The sequence below is a fragment of the Lipotes vexillifer genome, unplaced genomic scaffold (assembly GCF_000442215.2).
Source record: "Lipotes vexillifer unplaced genomic scaffold, Lipotes_vexillifer_v1.1 scaffold1396, whole genome shotgun sequence".
NCBI classification, from domain to species: Eukaryota; Metazoa; Chordata; class Mammalia; order Artiodactyla; family Lipotidae; genus Lipotes; species Lipotes vexillifer.
Genome location: NW_006777671.1, coordinates 784,525 through 801,683, shown reverse-complemented (window position 1 = coordinate 801,683; position 17,159 = coordinate 784,525). Strand labels below are relative to the sequence as shown.

The following is a 17,159-nucleotide window of genomic DNA, read 5'->3' as shown; positions in this document are numbered from 1 at the left end:
AGGAGACATGACTACTAAATGCAGTGTGGTATCCTGGATGGACCAGGGAACAAAAAGAAGGACATTAGGTAAAAACTAAGGATATGTGAATAAAGCATTGATTTTAGTTAATAATAATGCATCAACATTGGTTCATTAATTTTGACAAACATATCATACTAATGTAAGATATTAATAATAGGGGAAATTGGATGTCAAGTATCTGGGAACTCTGTAGTATCTTTGCAATTTTTCTGTAAATCTAAACCTGTTCTAAAATTTAAAATTTATCTAATAAAAATAAGAAATAAATTATAATATTTAATCTGCAGATTAACATTATGACCCTTATTTTGTCCCAATGTAAGCCAGTCCCTCTTATTATGGTATACATGACATCCTGAGGAAATAAAGGGGGTCGGCACACAGAGAAGCTGACAGTGGAGGCCTCCTTTCAGCATCCTACAATGTACTGCAATTCACACCCGTGCCTAGTTAAGTAGTTTAAAACTAAGCTAACCCTCACAAGAATACACACATGGTTTAACATATTTTAGGCAAGAAACAGCAGGTAAAATATAATATTAATAATATAAGCACAGGCTAGAAATAAAAGCGACATTTCTCCCATTCCTAATATGAGTTCTTTATCAGTCACAAGAAGTTAAAAATGATGATTTTTTAACTAATAAAATCTGACCAGAAGTAGGCCAAAAAATTTCAAAATTATCAAGAGGCCTAGAGGCCTTTAATGTATTTTTATTAATGTAATGACTAAACCAAGGTTAGATACATATATCAAATATGTATTTTTAAATAGTAATAAATTAATGAAAGGCAAGAGTAGACTTATATCCACTATTATTAATGATAAACCCTGCCCTAAATGTATGCTGTGCTTCAAGATAACAGCTAATGATATTAGGCCTTTTTAACCAGCACAACATATATTCAGATTATAAAGATAAATGTTTGTCATTTGTAGCAATGTTTAAAGTCCTGCTATACCCAATTTAGTATTTTATGACATTTCACAAGAGATAATGGCAAATATGCAGAAACCTTTACACACGCTTCTAACCTGTCTTCTTACATTTGTTGGATTCTGGTTTTGAAAATGAAATACATGAAAAAGATATATTCTCAATATATTCTCAACAGCAAATGACTTCATTAATGAAAGCAACGTTTTAGTTAAAATTGTGAAAGTATAACCACTGAGAAGGCAGTCACTTGATCAGAATAAAAAGATTTTGAGGTAAGGTTTAAAGGTTATCACTACATATGAAATTCACTTTCCACATCATTCATAGACAAGCAGCAGTAGAAAAGCAGATGAATCCAAAAATGTACAAATTGCTACAGGATATCACTGATATGGTTAATTTCATAGCAACAAGACCTTTAATAAATAAAGGAATACCTACATACTATAATGAGGTATGTAGCAACTATAGCACAGTATTTAAGTGACTTAGCTCCAGAATTGGACTACATGAGCTATAATACTGACAATTAAATTTATTAGCTATGAGACCCTGGACATGTTATTTAATCTCTCTCTGAGTTACTGTCATCTGTAGAATGGTAGTAATAATAATTTCTACCTCACAGAATTGCTAAAAGTATTATAAGAGATATTTCATTAGAGCACTTAGAACAATACTTGGCACATGGTAAGTACTCAAAAAATATTAGCTATTATTGGGAGTAAAGCATTATGGGAGTATTCATGAAAATCTTTTATATCACAACAAACTTCATTAATTATCTTAAAGATATCAAACCCAGAGATGAATTACACACTTTTCTTTTACAAATAAATAAGAATGGCCTGTTCTGGGATATTACATAAAGACTCAGGTCTTTGAGACTTCCATCAGTGTCTCCTTCTTAATTAGTTAAAGGTTATATTGATAGTGTGGCCACAAACAGCTAACAGAAAATACTTCACTAGAACTTAGAAACAGTATACGTACCCTCAAATCAGGAGAAAAGTTCTCTGCAGAAGTTGATATGGAATCCGATGATACAACAGAAGCTGATTTTGTATGCACTGAATTCTCTGAATGAGAAGTGGAAGCACTACAAGATACAAAAGTACAGTGTGTTTGAAAAATGGGCGGTAAAATCCATTTTCAGAAATTTTATTAACTATAACTCTATTATTTCTTAAAACTTCCACTGCCAACCAGTCCTACTTTGGCTAGTCAATCTTATCTCTAAATACTGATAAATTGCAAGCTCTATTGGTAAGAATAGGGCTAAGTATTATTACCATCCACATTCCCTCCGGACAAGCTTCCCCAGTACTCATGAATACACTCCAGGTTAATTCTTTCTTTTTATCCAACCATCCATTTATTCATCCAATGATCAGGCTAATGTGCAAAACCATTACACCAGGCACTATGATTTGGAGATATATATGACAAAACCCTCATGTTCATAAAGCTCACAAGCTTGTGAAAGAGACAGACAAGTAGATAATGGTGCAATGTGATAACTCTTAACTACATACACACACACACACACACACACACACACACACACACACACACACACACGGGGTGGGGTGAGGGCAGAGAGAGAGAGGAAGAGAAAGAGAAAGAAGGACTATGATTACGAACTTGGAGAAAAGAAAAGCACCTAACTCTACCCAGGAAAGTTCAGGGAAGACATCACAGAGGAGGTGATATCTGAACTGAGTCTTGAACAACAGGAAATTGTCAGACTGACAAGTAAGGGAATTCCAAAAACAAACAAAAATCACTACAGAGGTGTAGAATTATCAAAGAGCACAGAGCACTTGAGAAACTTCAAATAGTTCGACAGTGCTGGAAGAGCAGAAGAGCAGAAGATGGAAAGATGAGCCTGTCTTTGTACCTTGTACCTTTCCATGAAACCAAATTCTATATTTTTAACAAGCCTGTCTTAAATATCCACTTCTTCCTTTACAATAAGTAATCACACTCTAGAGTTACTTTTATTCTTAAATTCTTATAGAACTTTTGATAACTGATCACATACTGCCTTTTACTGTTTACTGATCTCAGGTATGTAAATTTAGTTTCACCAACTAAAATTTAAATACCCCAAGAGGGAGGACCGTGTCTTTATTTTCCTTAAAATCGACTTCAGTGCCTGCGTATATAGCTAACATGTATTATGTTTCTTAAATTCAAAAATACAGGACTTCCTTGGCGGTCCAGTGGTTAAGATTCTGTGTTTCCACCGCAGGGGCCATGGGTTCAATCCCTGGTCAGGGAACTGAGATCCTACATGCCCTGCGGCCAAAAATACAGTGACAATATACCTATGCCACAAACTAAAAAATTTTTTTAATTATTAAGGAAGAAAAATCAATGGTAGAAAAATCTCACTTTGAATTGAAACTTAAAGTTCTGATAAAAAAATATATTTTTCTAAAGTTTCATTCCCAACATATTAAGTCTCCCTCACATGAAAAGTCAAAACTTCTTCATTAGATTCTGATGGAATAATCCACCTTGAGGTTGTGATAATATTTAAGAACCATATTTTTGTTTTAAAATTTGTCCATCATAAACCTGTGTATAATGATTACTAAACTATTTATACAATGTGAAAATCATCTCCCTTCAAAAAACTGTCAGTTCATTTTTTTATTGGTTTTTTCAGCTTTATTGAGGTTTGATTACTAAAAATTTTATATATTTTAAGTGTACAACATGCTTATATATTTTAAGTGTACAACATGTTTTGACATATGTATACATTGTGAAATCATCACCACAATTAAGTTAACTAAAACATCCATCACCTCACACAGTTACCTTTCTTTTTCTGGAGAGAGAATTTGAGATCTACTGTCTTGGAAGTTTCAAGTATACAATATGGTATTACTAACTATAGTCACCGTGCTATATATTAGGTACCCAGAACTTAATTTATAACTGAAAATTTGTCCCTTTTGATCAGTATGCCCACTTTTCCCCTCTTCGATAGGATTTGAAAACATTTTCTCTCACTCGGTAGGTCACTTTTTCATTTTGTTTATTTTTTCTTTTGTTATAGGGAAACTTTTTGTTTTCAATGTAGTCCCAATAGTTTATTTTTGCTTTTGTTGCCTGCACTATTGGTGTCAAATCCCAGAAACTATTCTCAAGACCAACACCAAAGAGCTTTTTCCCTATGTTTTTCCCTATGTTTTCCTCTAGGAGTGTTAGAGATTCAGGTCTTACTTTTAAATGTTTAATCCATTTTGTGTTGATTTTTGTGTGTGATGTAATACAAGAGTCCAATTTCATCCTTTTGCATGTGGATATCCATTTCACCACCACCATTTATCGAAGAGTCTATCATTTCCCCACTGTGCATTCCTGGTGCCCCTTCAAAGGCAAGTTGACTGTATACATGTGTGGTTCTATTTCTGGGCTCTCTATTCTGTTCTAATGTCTATGCGTCTATTTTCTTATGCTGGTACCATATTGTTTTGATAACTATAGTTTTGTAATACAGTTTGAAGTTAGGAAGTATGATGCCTCCAGCTTTGTTCTTTGTGCTCAAGATTGCTTTAGCTATTTCAGGTTTTGTGTGGTTCCATACTGACTTTAGAATTGTTTTCCTATCTGTGAAAAATGCCATCAGAATTTTTATGTAGAATTCATTGAATCTGTAGATCACTTTGGGCAGCAGTGACATTTTAACAAGATTAATTCTTCCAATCCATTAACATAGGATAACTTTCTATTGATTTGTGTCTTCTTCAATTTCTTCCATCATTTTATAGTTTTCTTCATACAGGTCTTTTACCGCCTTGGTTAATTTTACTCCTTAGTATTTTATTCTTGTTGATGTTATTGCAATGAATTTGTTTTCTTAATGTCTTTTTCGGAAAGTTCATTGCTAGCATATAGAAACAACCGATTTCTGCATGTTGATTTTGTATCCTGCAACTTAACCTGAATTTGCTTATTAGTTTTAACAGTTCTTTTGGTAGAGTTTTTAGTGTTCCATGTATAAGATCATGCTACCTACAATATGTTTTTATATATTTATACAATGTGAAAAACATCTCCCCTAAAATAAACTGTCACTCCACTTAAATGAAAATGGCATTCCAGTGTGAACACTTCAAAATTGTTTTTTCAAATACAAACATCTCTTTATTAACTATTTCAAAGTATAATTGTGTAATTTTTTTGTATCCAAGGATCTATATTATACAAAGGAGCAGTCATAAGAATTCTATTATCTAATTTTATAATGCAAGGAAAGAGAAACTGATAGGCTGAGAATAATTTCTTCCTTTTTTCCTCTACCAATTTCTGAGTAATTAAATTCCATGTGCATTAAAGTAACAAGTAAAATAGACCAACTTTAGGCACAGTACTCTAACAGATATTGTTTGCTGCCTGCTCCATATATATACACACCCCTTTCTTTCCTGACTTTAGTTAGGACAGTTTGTGGCCAGCCCAAGATGACGTGCTTGTTTTTGGCTCCCTTGTGTCTAGGAAACAATGTGACACAATTTTGGCCAATGAGATTTAAGGGGCAGTTTATTAATTGTTATGGAAGCCTCTTATTTTCTTAATAAAAGGGAGCAGAAATAGCAAGGTGGTCCTTAACCTTTCCTACTTTCTCTTGCCTGGACCAAGAACGTAAAGCTTGGATATACTGTGGCCATCCTATAAACATGAGCAAATGCTGGCTTGCGAAGGACACAAAAGAGCATAAAGTCCTCTCCTGGTAAGCAGCTAAATCTACACCAACAACTCCCTACTTTGGGAATTTTGGTTATGTAAAATAAATAAGTTCAATTTTTAAAATCACTAATGGAGTTTTCTATTCTGTATAGCCAAACACAATTCTAAGTGTTACAGCAATCAACACCTCACAAAGTCTACTTTGAACAAGCTAAAATGCATGGTACTATTTTTTATGTATATGATCTTCTGGGAAAACAGAAAAAACATGTAAAGGCAATAAAACACAATTTGGAATTATGGGTAGTGTGTACCTAAAAATAATAGTATCAATAGGAATATTATAGCATGTACCATTAAGATACCAAATAGTTCTTTAGAGCCAAAGTATGAAATAAACAAATTTAAGAGAAATAAAGTAACAAACAAAACCAGGTCTTGCAACTAATACTTTGCGTCTCAAAGAATCAGTCTTTCAAGCAAAAGTGTGGAAAACAGCCTTTAATTATTAACTTCTCTTTTCAGATACACATAAACATGGGTAGATATTGTGATCTACACTGTTGCATTTGAATAAGCACTAAAAGGTTTTAAACTCCAGGCAGGCAACGAGGGGCTGGAAGGGACAAGGGTGGGAACACACCACCACCACCACCACCACCACCAGAACTCATGAAAGTTCTGGTATAAACATGAAGTGGCTACTCAGACTGAAGGTCACCACAGAATGCAGTTCTTTTTCAGCAGTTATTTTTCTCCTGTCATATGGGCTCTATGCATGCTTCTGATCACCATGGCTACTACAATAATACAACCTAATTTCCACTGCTCTCTTCCATTTCCCCACTGCTCATCTTGAGGTCAAGCTATGTTGACCTTCTATGAACTGTTCCACAAACAAGCTCTGTATTTCCCTGAATTCATACCTTTGCTCATGCCATTCCAAAAAGAATGCCCATTTATCCCAATCTATTTATTAACATCCTACTTACACTTTAAGACCCGGTTAAAAGGCTAGCTTTTTCAAGAAATCTTCCCCAGGTCTTCCAGCTGGAACTCTCAGTCGACTACACTTCTGCCTATACTCTAAAATGGCACTTAACACTTTCCACATTAGACTAGAGCTCTTTGGTTACACAGCCTCCTCCTTTTAAAATTATAAACTGCTAGAGAATAAGAATCTTGTAATTGGCAAGGCATTTGAACTCAGAGCAAAGATGGCAGTCTGCTAATCTCGTTAAGTAACCAATGACACTTTGGTTTTCCTAGGCCCATAAACTTCACTACACAAATTTCAATCCAAACATTCCTGTTATCCTCATCATCCTGAACTTCTTCAAAAATGCCAGACCTTCTAGTCCAACTATGTGTTTTCTCCATCCATTTTCCCTGCCCAAGTCTTCCTTCAGCTCCTAACTTTTCCTAACCTTTATACTAGACTTTTTACTCCATACTGAATAAATTCTCTTACATCTTCAACCAAATTCTCCCCTCCAACTCTTTGCTTCAACTGAGATCTCCTTCCAGGAATCCACTTCACTGCAGACTTTTCTAGAGAAAACTTTCTTGTCCCACATCTTAAAAGCCCAAAGGTGAAGCCAGCATTTCCCCAGCTCCTTTCTCATGCTTCTACACTAGTATTACTTTTCCATCTTCATATATAAAAGCCTTCTTCCTCTGAGGTTCATGGGATTTGGGTATAAAACCTCTCTGTAACTATCATCCACTCACCTTTTAATTACTCCTCCTCACTCAGTAAGAACTTTCTAATCTGGCTCACTTTCTTCTCTAAAGCTTCTTTCTACTCCAAAAGTGCCTTTGTCATGGGAATTTTAATGCATATAAGGGCAAACTAGCAACAACGTAGCTCAAAGTTCCTCACTTCCTACATCCCTCATCTACATCCCCACCTTAGCAATGTGTAGTCACACACTGTACTTTATCATTTCTGGAAACTACCCAGCCTTTGTAATCTTAAACTTAAAGAAACCAGTATCTGACCACAGATGCTATTCTTGCCAAATATCTTTCTTAACTTTCCCTTCATCTAATCTTCAACCTAGTGGTGACAACTCATCCCTCAACTCCTCCATTTGTCATTATTATCCTTCATGCTTTATTGCTCTCTCTATCCCCCTTCACTTCCTTCCCCATCCAACCTGGAATACACAGTAACATTTTATACTCTCTCTCGCCACTCGGTATCCTTATATCCTTATCCACTGACCACCACTTCCCTAACTATTCCCTAAATTCCAATCAATATATTGAATAACTATCTACCTTCTCCTGTGCTAATGGAATAAATCTTCACATTGGGGCCATTTAAAACTCATGGTTAGAAAATATTAGCTAGACTCTGGGCAGTGCTCAGCAACACTCCCACTTACCAAGTGATTTTTCTAAACCATCACTATCTTTTCCTCAAGCCAATTACATCCACTCAATCCAAAGTCCTGTAGAGTCTACCTCCCTATCATCTCTTAAATGCATCCTTTTTTCTATCCTAATTTTTACTGTCTTAGCTCGACACCTCTTCCCTCAACTATTCATCCAATATATCATCCCAAACTAATACCAAAGTGATCTTTCAAAAACAGATCTGATCCTATCATTCCTCTGCTTAAAACGTTTTTCTAAATTGAGATATAATAGACATATAATATTATATTAGTTTCAGGTGTACAGCATAATGATTCCATGTTTGTATATATTATGAAATAATCACAGTTAAGTCTTGTTAACATCCATCACCATGCATATTTACAATTTTTCTTCTAATGAGAACTTTTTTTCATAAATTTATTTATTTATTTATTTATTGGCTGCATTGGGTCTCCATTGCTGTGCGCGGGCTTTCTCTAGTTGCAGTGAGTGGGGGTTACTCTTTGTTGCGGTGTGAGGCTTCTCATTGTAGTGGCTTCTCTTGTTGTGGAGCACAGGCTCTAGGCGTGCGGGCTTCAGTAGTTGTGGCTCGCGGGCTCTAGAGCGCAGGCTCAGTAGTTGTGGCGCACAGACTTAGTTGCTTCGCGGCATGTGGGATCTTCCCAGACCAGGGCTCGAACCCATGTCCCCTGAACTGGCAGGTGGATTCTTAATCACTGCGCCACCAGGGAAGTCTCTGATGAGAACTTTTAAGATCAACTCTATTAGCAACTCTCAACTATACAATACAGTATTACTAACTATAGTCACCATGCTGTACATCACATCCCCATGACTTTACTTCATAACCAGAAGTACTTTGACCACCTTCACATTTCACCCATTCCCTCCTACCCTAATCACCTGCCTCTGGCAACCACCAATCTGTTCTATGTGAGTTCGGTTTTTGTTTTTCAGATTCCACATATAAGTGAGATCATACAGTATTTGTCTTTCTCTGACTTATTTCATTTAGCATAATGCCCTCAAGATCCACCCATGTTGCTGCAAATGACAAGATTTCCTTCTTTTTATGGTAAATATCCCGTTTTGTGTGTGTGTGTGTGTGTGTGTGTGTGTGTGTAGCACATTTTCTTTATCAATTCATCCATCAGTGGACCCTTAGGTTGCTTCCATATTTTGGTTATTGTAAATAATGCTGCAATGAACATTAGGGTGCACATATCTTTTTGAGTTAGTGTTTTCGTTTTTTTCAGATAAATATCCAGAAGTCGAATTGCTGGATCATACAGAAGTTCTATTTTTAATTTTCTGAGGAACCTCCATCCTGTTTCCCATAGCGACTGTACCACTTTATATGCCGACCAACAGTCTACCAGGGCTCCCTTCCCTTCACATCCTCACCAACACTTGTGATGTTTTGTCTTTTTGATAAGAGACATTCTAACAGGTGTGAGGTGATATCTCATTGTGGTTTTAACTTGCATTCCCTGCTTAAATCTTCAGTGATTACTCACTGCCTACAGAATCGAGCCCAAACTCCTTAGCACAACACTTGAAATCTTCCATGATCTGGCCTTTGTTCTACATATCTAGCTGGAGCTCTTATTCATCTGAACCCATGGGGAATGGCTTGCAGATTCTCTAAGTTCTTTAGCTATTTCATACATCTGCACCTTTGCTAATCCTGCTGTCTTTGCCTCTAATGTCCTTCGTACACTTCCATGCCCTCTTTGCCCCATCCATCTTGTAAACATGACTACTTCTTCCTTCACTGTACACTGTACACATTTCTATCGCAATACATGTAACACTGTATTGTATTTACTCATCTACGAGCTCCTCTTCTCAGACACTTTGCTATTGTTTACTATTCCAAGATCCTTTACCACAGATCGTTTCCCTATCTTGCTCGCAATAAAATATGTAAAACGTCTAAAAAAAATGTAGCACCACGTGTTAAGTATCGATATTAGCTGTAATTATTTATGACAAATGAGTGTTATTACACAGAAATTACCCCACCCCAAGTAAGACCTGCTGCATAAATTTAAAAATTATAATGGCAAGGTTGCTGTTTCACCTCTCATTAATACTACTTTCAGCTGTGACATATTACAAGTCAGAATACAAATGTCCCCTAGTGACTGTACCCACAGATTTACTGGGGGGGGGGCGGAGGGGACAGCAAGAACTACAATTAAAGACCTAGTATTCACAAAATAAGGAATTATGTCTTTTGGACAAGATTATGTTAGAAGTATTAGAAAAATGAATATTTTTCCCACTATAAGGGCATGTGTGTTGGCACTGTGAACGCAATTTAAAAATGAAGTCTGTCGTTGCCATGAACTGATGGTGTCCCCCCCAAATTCTTACAATGAAGCTCACTATGAGCCCCAAAGTGATTATAATTGGTGACAGAGCTTTTAGGAGATAATTAAAGTTAAATGAAGTCATAAGGGTGGGGTATAAGTTAAGATCGATAGGATTAATGGCCTTATAAGAAGAAGAGAGAAAGCCTATCGTTGCCCCCATCCCTACCTGACTCTGCAAGCACACACCAGGAAAGGCCATGTAAGAAAACAGCAAGAAGACAGCCACCTGCAAGCCAGTCAAAGAGAGTCCGCACTGGGAACTGAATGGGCCAGCACCTTGATCCCAGACTTCCCAGCCTCTAAAACTGTGAGAAATAAATTTCTGTTGTTTAAGCCACAAGTCTATAGTATTGCTTTGTATGCAAGCCTGAGCTGACTAATACAGTCACAGAGAATAAAAGTCATCAAAGGAGTTTTTCTTGGATATACTGATAGAAGTGAAAGATTTCCAATTTGAAATTGATAATATAAAATTAATTTTTTTCTTTACAAAAAAAGCTCAAAAGTTCTGAGAAGTACTAAAAAGGACATGGCAGTCCTACCAGAAGAGACCTAATTATGTCATCAAAAATAAACTTTCTCTGGGAAAAATATAAGTAAAAATTAATGTTCATGTTGCCTATTATGTTTTCCACAGAACTACCTTTCCCAAAACTGTTCACCCCAACTTGATAGACACTCCAACTGCATGAAGTCATTTCCATCAAGAAACAGTTTATATTTTCTTTTCTTCTTCCCTTCCTTTCTTTCACATTGAATATGGTTTTTATTTCCCATTTTCATGTCTCACTGTAGCTCAATACACTTTTGCTGAAAAAAGCTGGAACAGCTCATAACTGGATTCATTCAGGGATGTTAGTCTCATTACTTTCTAATATATAATATTCAAATCTACAAGAATAATGTTCTTCAAGCACCACTCCAACAATCCTGTAGCACCTGTATTCATTATGATGAAAATGCGTATACTGGTACCCAATTGCCTCCAAATCAAATTAAATCTCGTAATAGCTTTCAGAGTGCCAAGACTCTCCACCATACCTACTTCTAGCTCCAGTTTACATTTCACTCCAGCCAGACAAACCTGTTCCTTGCTCCTGGTCATGAGAATCAGACTCTTCTCTGTTTCCGCTCCGAATAGCTTTTAACTTAGTCTCCAAACTGTCTTCTCTTCTGACCAACTCTGGTTTTTAACCACCTCAAACTTTCCTTGAAGGTGCATTTTCCACAATAAACCAGTCCTAAATTATTCTTACTGATTCCTTTCAATAAGTCTAGTCATTCCAACACCTTTGCATTTGTACTCAGTTATGTTTACACTGATGTACTATGTTTATACTGATTCATTTTTGTCTATATTGATTCACTGTATAATGCACATATACCTTTAAAAAATTTTTAACTATTACCAAACCCTGACTATGTACAAAATACTAGATTACAGAACAGCCTCTGCCCTTGAGATTTCAGCCCAATAAGAGACATTATACCACATAAGCATATCAATAATACCATGAGAGGTACAAACAAGGGCCAGAAGAAAAAACTCAAAGGAAATGGTAATAATTTGAGGATTAGAGAAAAGAAGAAATACATTAAGTTGAACCATTTGAAATTGCTGTTTTGTAGGTAAAATGGTCAAATATCAACTATTCCACATGGCTCAATGTGTTCAAATGAAGGAGAAAGAAATTCACCTGGGCCTTTAAGGAAGGACTGCAAGGCACAGATCAAGGCTTTGCAAACCATAAGCACCCCCTCCCACTCACCCCCAACACATACACACACACACACACACACAAATTTTTAAAAAGAGTTTTGGAAAGTATAGGGCGTATTTTTTGAATAATAAGTCACTGACTCAAACAAAATAGATAAAAGGCCTGGTACCAGAACACTGAGAATCCTAAATGCCAGGGTTAATTAAAAACCTTGCTAGAAAAAGGCAAGGGGTTCACAAGAGAAACCACTCCACACCCTCTAGGGTGGCTAAAATCAAAAAGACAATAACAAGAGTTAGCAAAATTGTGGAGAAATTGGAACCCTCATACATTGCTGATGGGAATGTTAGATGGTATAGCCACTTTGGAAATCAGTCTTGCAGTTCCTTAAAAGGTGAAATGGAGTTACCAAATGACATAGCAATTCCACTCCTAAACATATATCCAGGACAAATGAAAACATGCCTACTTAAAAAACTATACAAATGTACACAGATGTTCACAGCAGCATTATTCATAATAGCCAAAAAGTTAAAATGCACCATGCCATCCCCCTGCTTGAAATCCTTCCATGGCTCCCCACTGCTCTTACTTACCTTAGCCTCAAGTAGCTACATGATCTGCCCCTGCCTCCTTCTCCAGCCTCCTCTTGTACATATCTCTCTCTCTCCTTGCTCTTCTGTCCAACCACAGTGGCCTTCTTTGAGATCCTTAAATAAGCTGGCACCTGTGCAGGGAGCCTAGTTCTGCAAAACTCCCTGACTAGTTCCTCTAAGACTACAAACTTTAAGAAGGAAGAACTGTCAATTTTGCTCACCATTCTATTCCTAAGACCTAGCATGGTACCTGGTATAGAACAGGCACTCAAGAAATACTGCTCAAACTAATTAATGAGTGAAAAAATGAGAATGATCAAAAGATTGAATTATTCTAATCAAATTCATCAGAGGCTATGACTAGAACATAAGACAAGATGAAAAAGAAATGTGGCAAAGGGGGGCTGGAGGGGGCAGAACAAGGCAGGGGAAGATAAACAGAAAGTTTCACTTTCCTTCTGGAGTTCCTGTGCATACGTTACTTTATATACCATATATAGTATTCCATTTCCATTGAAAAATTTCTTAGGACATTGGAGCAAATATTTTGTTAAGGAGGCTATGTCTTAAGTGAATGACAAATAATCCTTAAACAACTGGTGGGAATTGTTTTTTGACTGTTATTTCTACTGGAATGATTAAAGAAAAAGTTGGGAATTAAGAAACAAGGATACTTAACAGCAGTATCCATGGCCAAGTGACTTAATCCCCACTCCCCATTACAGTTTCATTATCTGTGAAAAGTACCGATTAGACTATTTTAATGGTTAGCTTTTTGATGGTCAGATACCTCTTTGAAAAATCTCATGAAAGCTATTCCCTGAATTGTTTACAATGTCAGGGACTTTAAGGTTAAGAACCACGGCCTAGATAATTCCTTTTAGTTCTAACACAGTCCAGAGCTTCAGAAATGAGTATTCTGCCTTTTGAAATATTCACACAATATCTAAATACTGAAAAATTAAACTGATTGTCCAAAAGGTATATGTGTATGTAAGCGTATATATACGTATGTTTTTTCTAATTAGGTAATCACAGTCTTGAATATGAAGTTAAGACTCATAAACTGAATAGAAATATTCCAATATTGTATTTCATACAACACAGTCAAAGGGAAACTAAATCCAATAGCTATACTTATTTTAGGAACTCTGGGCTATCACTATGTAAATTCAACGCCCCTGATTATAGATAAATAGAAACGATACCCTATCAAGAAATATAAGCCACAATTTCTTTAAATATTTTCATTGTTTTTATATTGATTTTATCAGAAGCTATATCTATCTTTTAAAATACGCTTGAAAAATATTCTAATTTAGCTAAGTAAGGATTCCTTTTTCCTTTTTTTCTTTTTTTCTTTTTTTTTTTTTTAACTACAGATGGGCCACAGAAGTCTCCCCCATAATGTCATTTCAAGTGCAATCGAAAGACCTTCACTGTCTGCCTCCCTGGCCCTACCATACATTATCAACAGCTTCCACCATTAGGGTTTCTGAGCTTAATGATACTATTTCAAATGTCATACATTTCAAAACATACCTGTAATAATTAGGGGGAGATACCTCCTTAAAAATATACATATGGTTGGCTCAGTAACTCTTCTAAATAAATAATTTCATCAGAATGAACTGGAACACAAGAATATAAACTCAGTGACTCAGGAACATCACCCTTGCCAGTGCCCAACATGGTTATGTTACAAGGCTTCTTATTCTGTGATTCGCACACTTAATCTAACCTTGTGGCCTCAGTACACTGGAACTTGTTATTAGCTTCAGTGGCCTGCCTCACTGGACTGCTTCTCCTCTGCCAAGGTGAAAAACGAAAATGCATGACTTGGAGTAATCTTGGCACTTGTGTTTCTGAGAGCACACTCATTTTTCTTTCAAACACCACATGTGGTTTTCCTTTACAAGTCTCTTTCCAAATCTGCAGGCCATATTCCATTTCTTAAGAGTTTAGTTACCTTCTACATTACAGCAAATTGTCTATCCTCAATGGTTCCATTTTCTTAGTACCCACTCGTTCCCTAATTCCTTCCCATCTGGCTTCTGCCTCTTCAAGCCCCTAAAATGGCTCCTTCCTATAGACTAATGACCTGATTATTTTTTTAAGAAAGGTCTTTTCTCAGTTCTGATACTATAAATTCAGCTCTCTTCACTAGCATATTCTTTTGGTTATCCCATATCTCAGTTTGATTTCATCAATACTCTTGAGCATCTACTATATGCAAGACACTACTGTTCTAGGAACTACTAGAGATACAGACATAAATAACATAGGGTTGCTGCCCCTAGTGAGCTTTCACTCCAATGTACTTAATACAAGTACAGAAAAATCACAACACAATATAGAATATGAAAAATGAATGAAATAAAGAACTTAGGGGTTTGGAAATTGGAATGCTCATATACAGCTTTAACTTAGGGGCTTGAAAAAGGTTTTAAGAAAGAGGTAGCATTTGAAGTTAGACTATAGAAGAGGTTCAACACCTTCTCAACAATTTCACTAAGCAGAAGAACAATATGAAAAAAAGAAAAGAAAAATAAAGTATTCGGAAATTCAGGGCATATTAAAGCTATTGTAAGAGGCAGACCACTCTGGTTGAAGTGTGGGATACTGGTAAGGCTCAATCAGAGATATGCCAGAAAAGGTAAGTTTTGATTAGCCTGTACAAGTTCTAAAAAATAAGTTGGTATCTAGATATTTAGTTCTGAAAGCAGTGAGAAGCCACTGAAAGTTTCTGTGCTTTCGGAAGATCATTTTAATAGGTCAAAGAATGGATGACAACAGCAGGAAAATCTGTTCGAAAACTATTAGGAGACCTCCTCAAGTCAGAGGTACTAAGGACCTAAACGAGCAAAAAAATGAAATACGAGCGGATGCAAGGCACACTGGAGACAGAATCAATAGAACTTGGCAACTGACTTGACATGATGAGAACGGGAGAGAAAAGGGTCAAAATATGAACCCAAGTACTGCTGACTGAGAAACCAGTGTGCCAAATTAGAGAGCAAGAAAAGTAGGTAGTTTGGGGAACTAATGAGTTTCATCTTGGAATTTTTAAGACTGAGGTGGCATCAAGGCATCCACCGGGAAACATACGCACCCCATGCAGCAGTAGGCCAAAGGATTTTATATTTTACCTGGTCATGCATTTGTTCATCCATTCATTCAGGCAATTTTGATTTGCTGCTTACACTGTGTTGGATGAGTGCACTGTGAAGATACATGCAATACGGCAACATTAGATGTGCTCCCAAATTAAATCTTCATGGGAGAGGCTGACTCCTATTCAACTATCTATGAAACTGACTGTGATAAATGCTATAAGAGTGGTTTAAGAAATACTCTAGAGTAGAAGAGCAAAGGACTGATTGCGACTGGGAAAGGTTGAGCAGACCTGAAAAATGCGTCATTTTGTCATCGACAATGGCCCGTTAATAGGATTTGATGGTAGAGTGGAAAAGTAAAAACATTCCACACAGAGAACTGCAGAAGTAACTAGATTACTTGGGGAAACCTATGTGACTGGGCTTTGTGGATCATGGCAGGGGTGGAGGCAAGAAAGGCTGAGCTATGTTCTATGAAGAAACCATAGAAATTGTGGTTCTATGAAGGATACCATAATAAGAGTTCAGATTCTATTCTGTAGGCAATGGGAAGCCATCAAACATTTCTGAGCGTAAGTGTTCCATAATCAGTTCTATGTGCAGAGAGAGATTCTGCTGGCATGATGGAGCACCAACTGGGGGAAAACCTCTAGAGGAAGTCAGATTAGTTAACAGGCTATTGAACGAAATCATTAACAGACATTTGGAACAGGCCGCACAATGACAAAGACACGAAATAGAGAAAAAAGAGCAAATTTGAATGGGGTATGTGAAAATACGCAGTAGATTTTGATGTTGTTGAACTTGAAGCTCTTACAAAGCACCCAAGTGCTCATTAAGTGGAAGTACAAAACTTTTCCAGTTTTGAAATTCTTTGGAGAGGTTAGTTAGGTGACAGCTAAATCCATGAAACTGAATCATGTAGCCCAGGGACAGGATGTATAAAGCAATAAGAGATTTGAGATTTAGTGAACAGAACTACAGTCATTGCCACAGAATACAGACTGGAGGTAGAAGTCTAGAAAAAAATGGTCAGAGAGATGAAAGAATCAAGAGAAAAAGTTTAGTGAAAGCCAAAAAGAGTGTTTTAAATTGGTGGTTCATTGTACATAATACTACTACAAAGAGGTCAAGGAAAATAAGAGAAAAATCCAATGGAATTATTAATAAGATATGTAAAATCAATTACTACGTCAACAAGATCTATGTTTTAGAAACAATAATCTAATAGGAATGAAAAACTGAGGTAATAAGGCATATTGTCTCTCTCTCAGTAAACTTAACTGTGTCCAAA

General features: G+C 36.4%; 1 protein-coding gene across 2 annotated transcripts in view; it reads right to left on the bottom strand.

Annotated features, from left to right (window-relative positions):
• Window positions 1-17,159, bottom strand: part of MTMR2 (myotubularin related protein 2) — a 109,174-nt gene that overhangs the window by 69,010 nt on the left and 23,005 nt on the right. For both annotated transcript variants that reach the window (XM_007451253.1, XM_007451254.1), the window contains one exon: window positions 1,959-2,064. In XM_007451253.1, coding sequence (XP_007451315.1) covers window positions 1,959-2,064 — 106 coding nt within the window. The remainder of the gene's footprint in view (window positions 1-1,958; window positions 2,065-17,159) is intronic.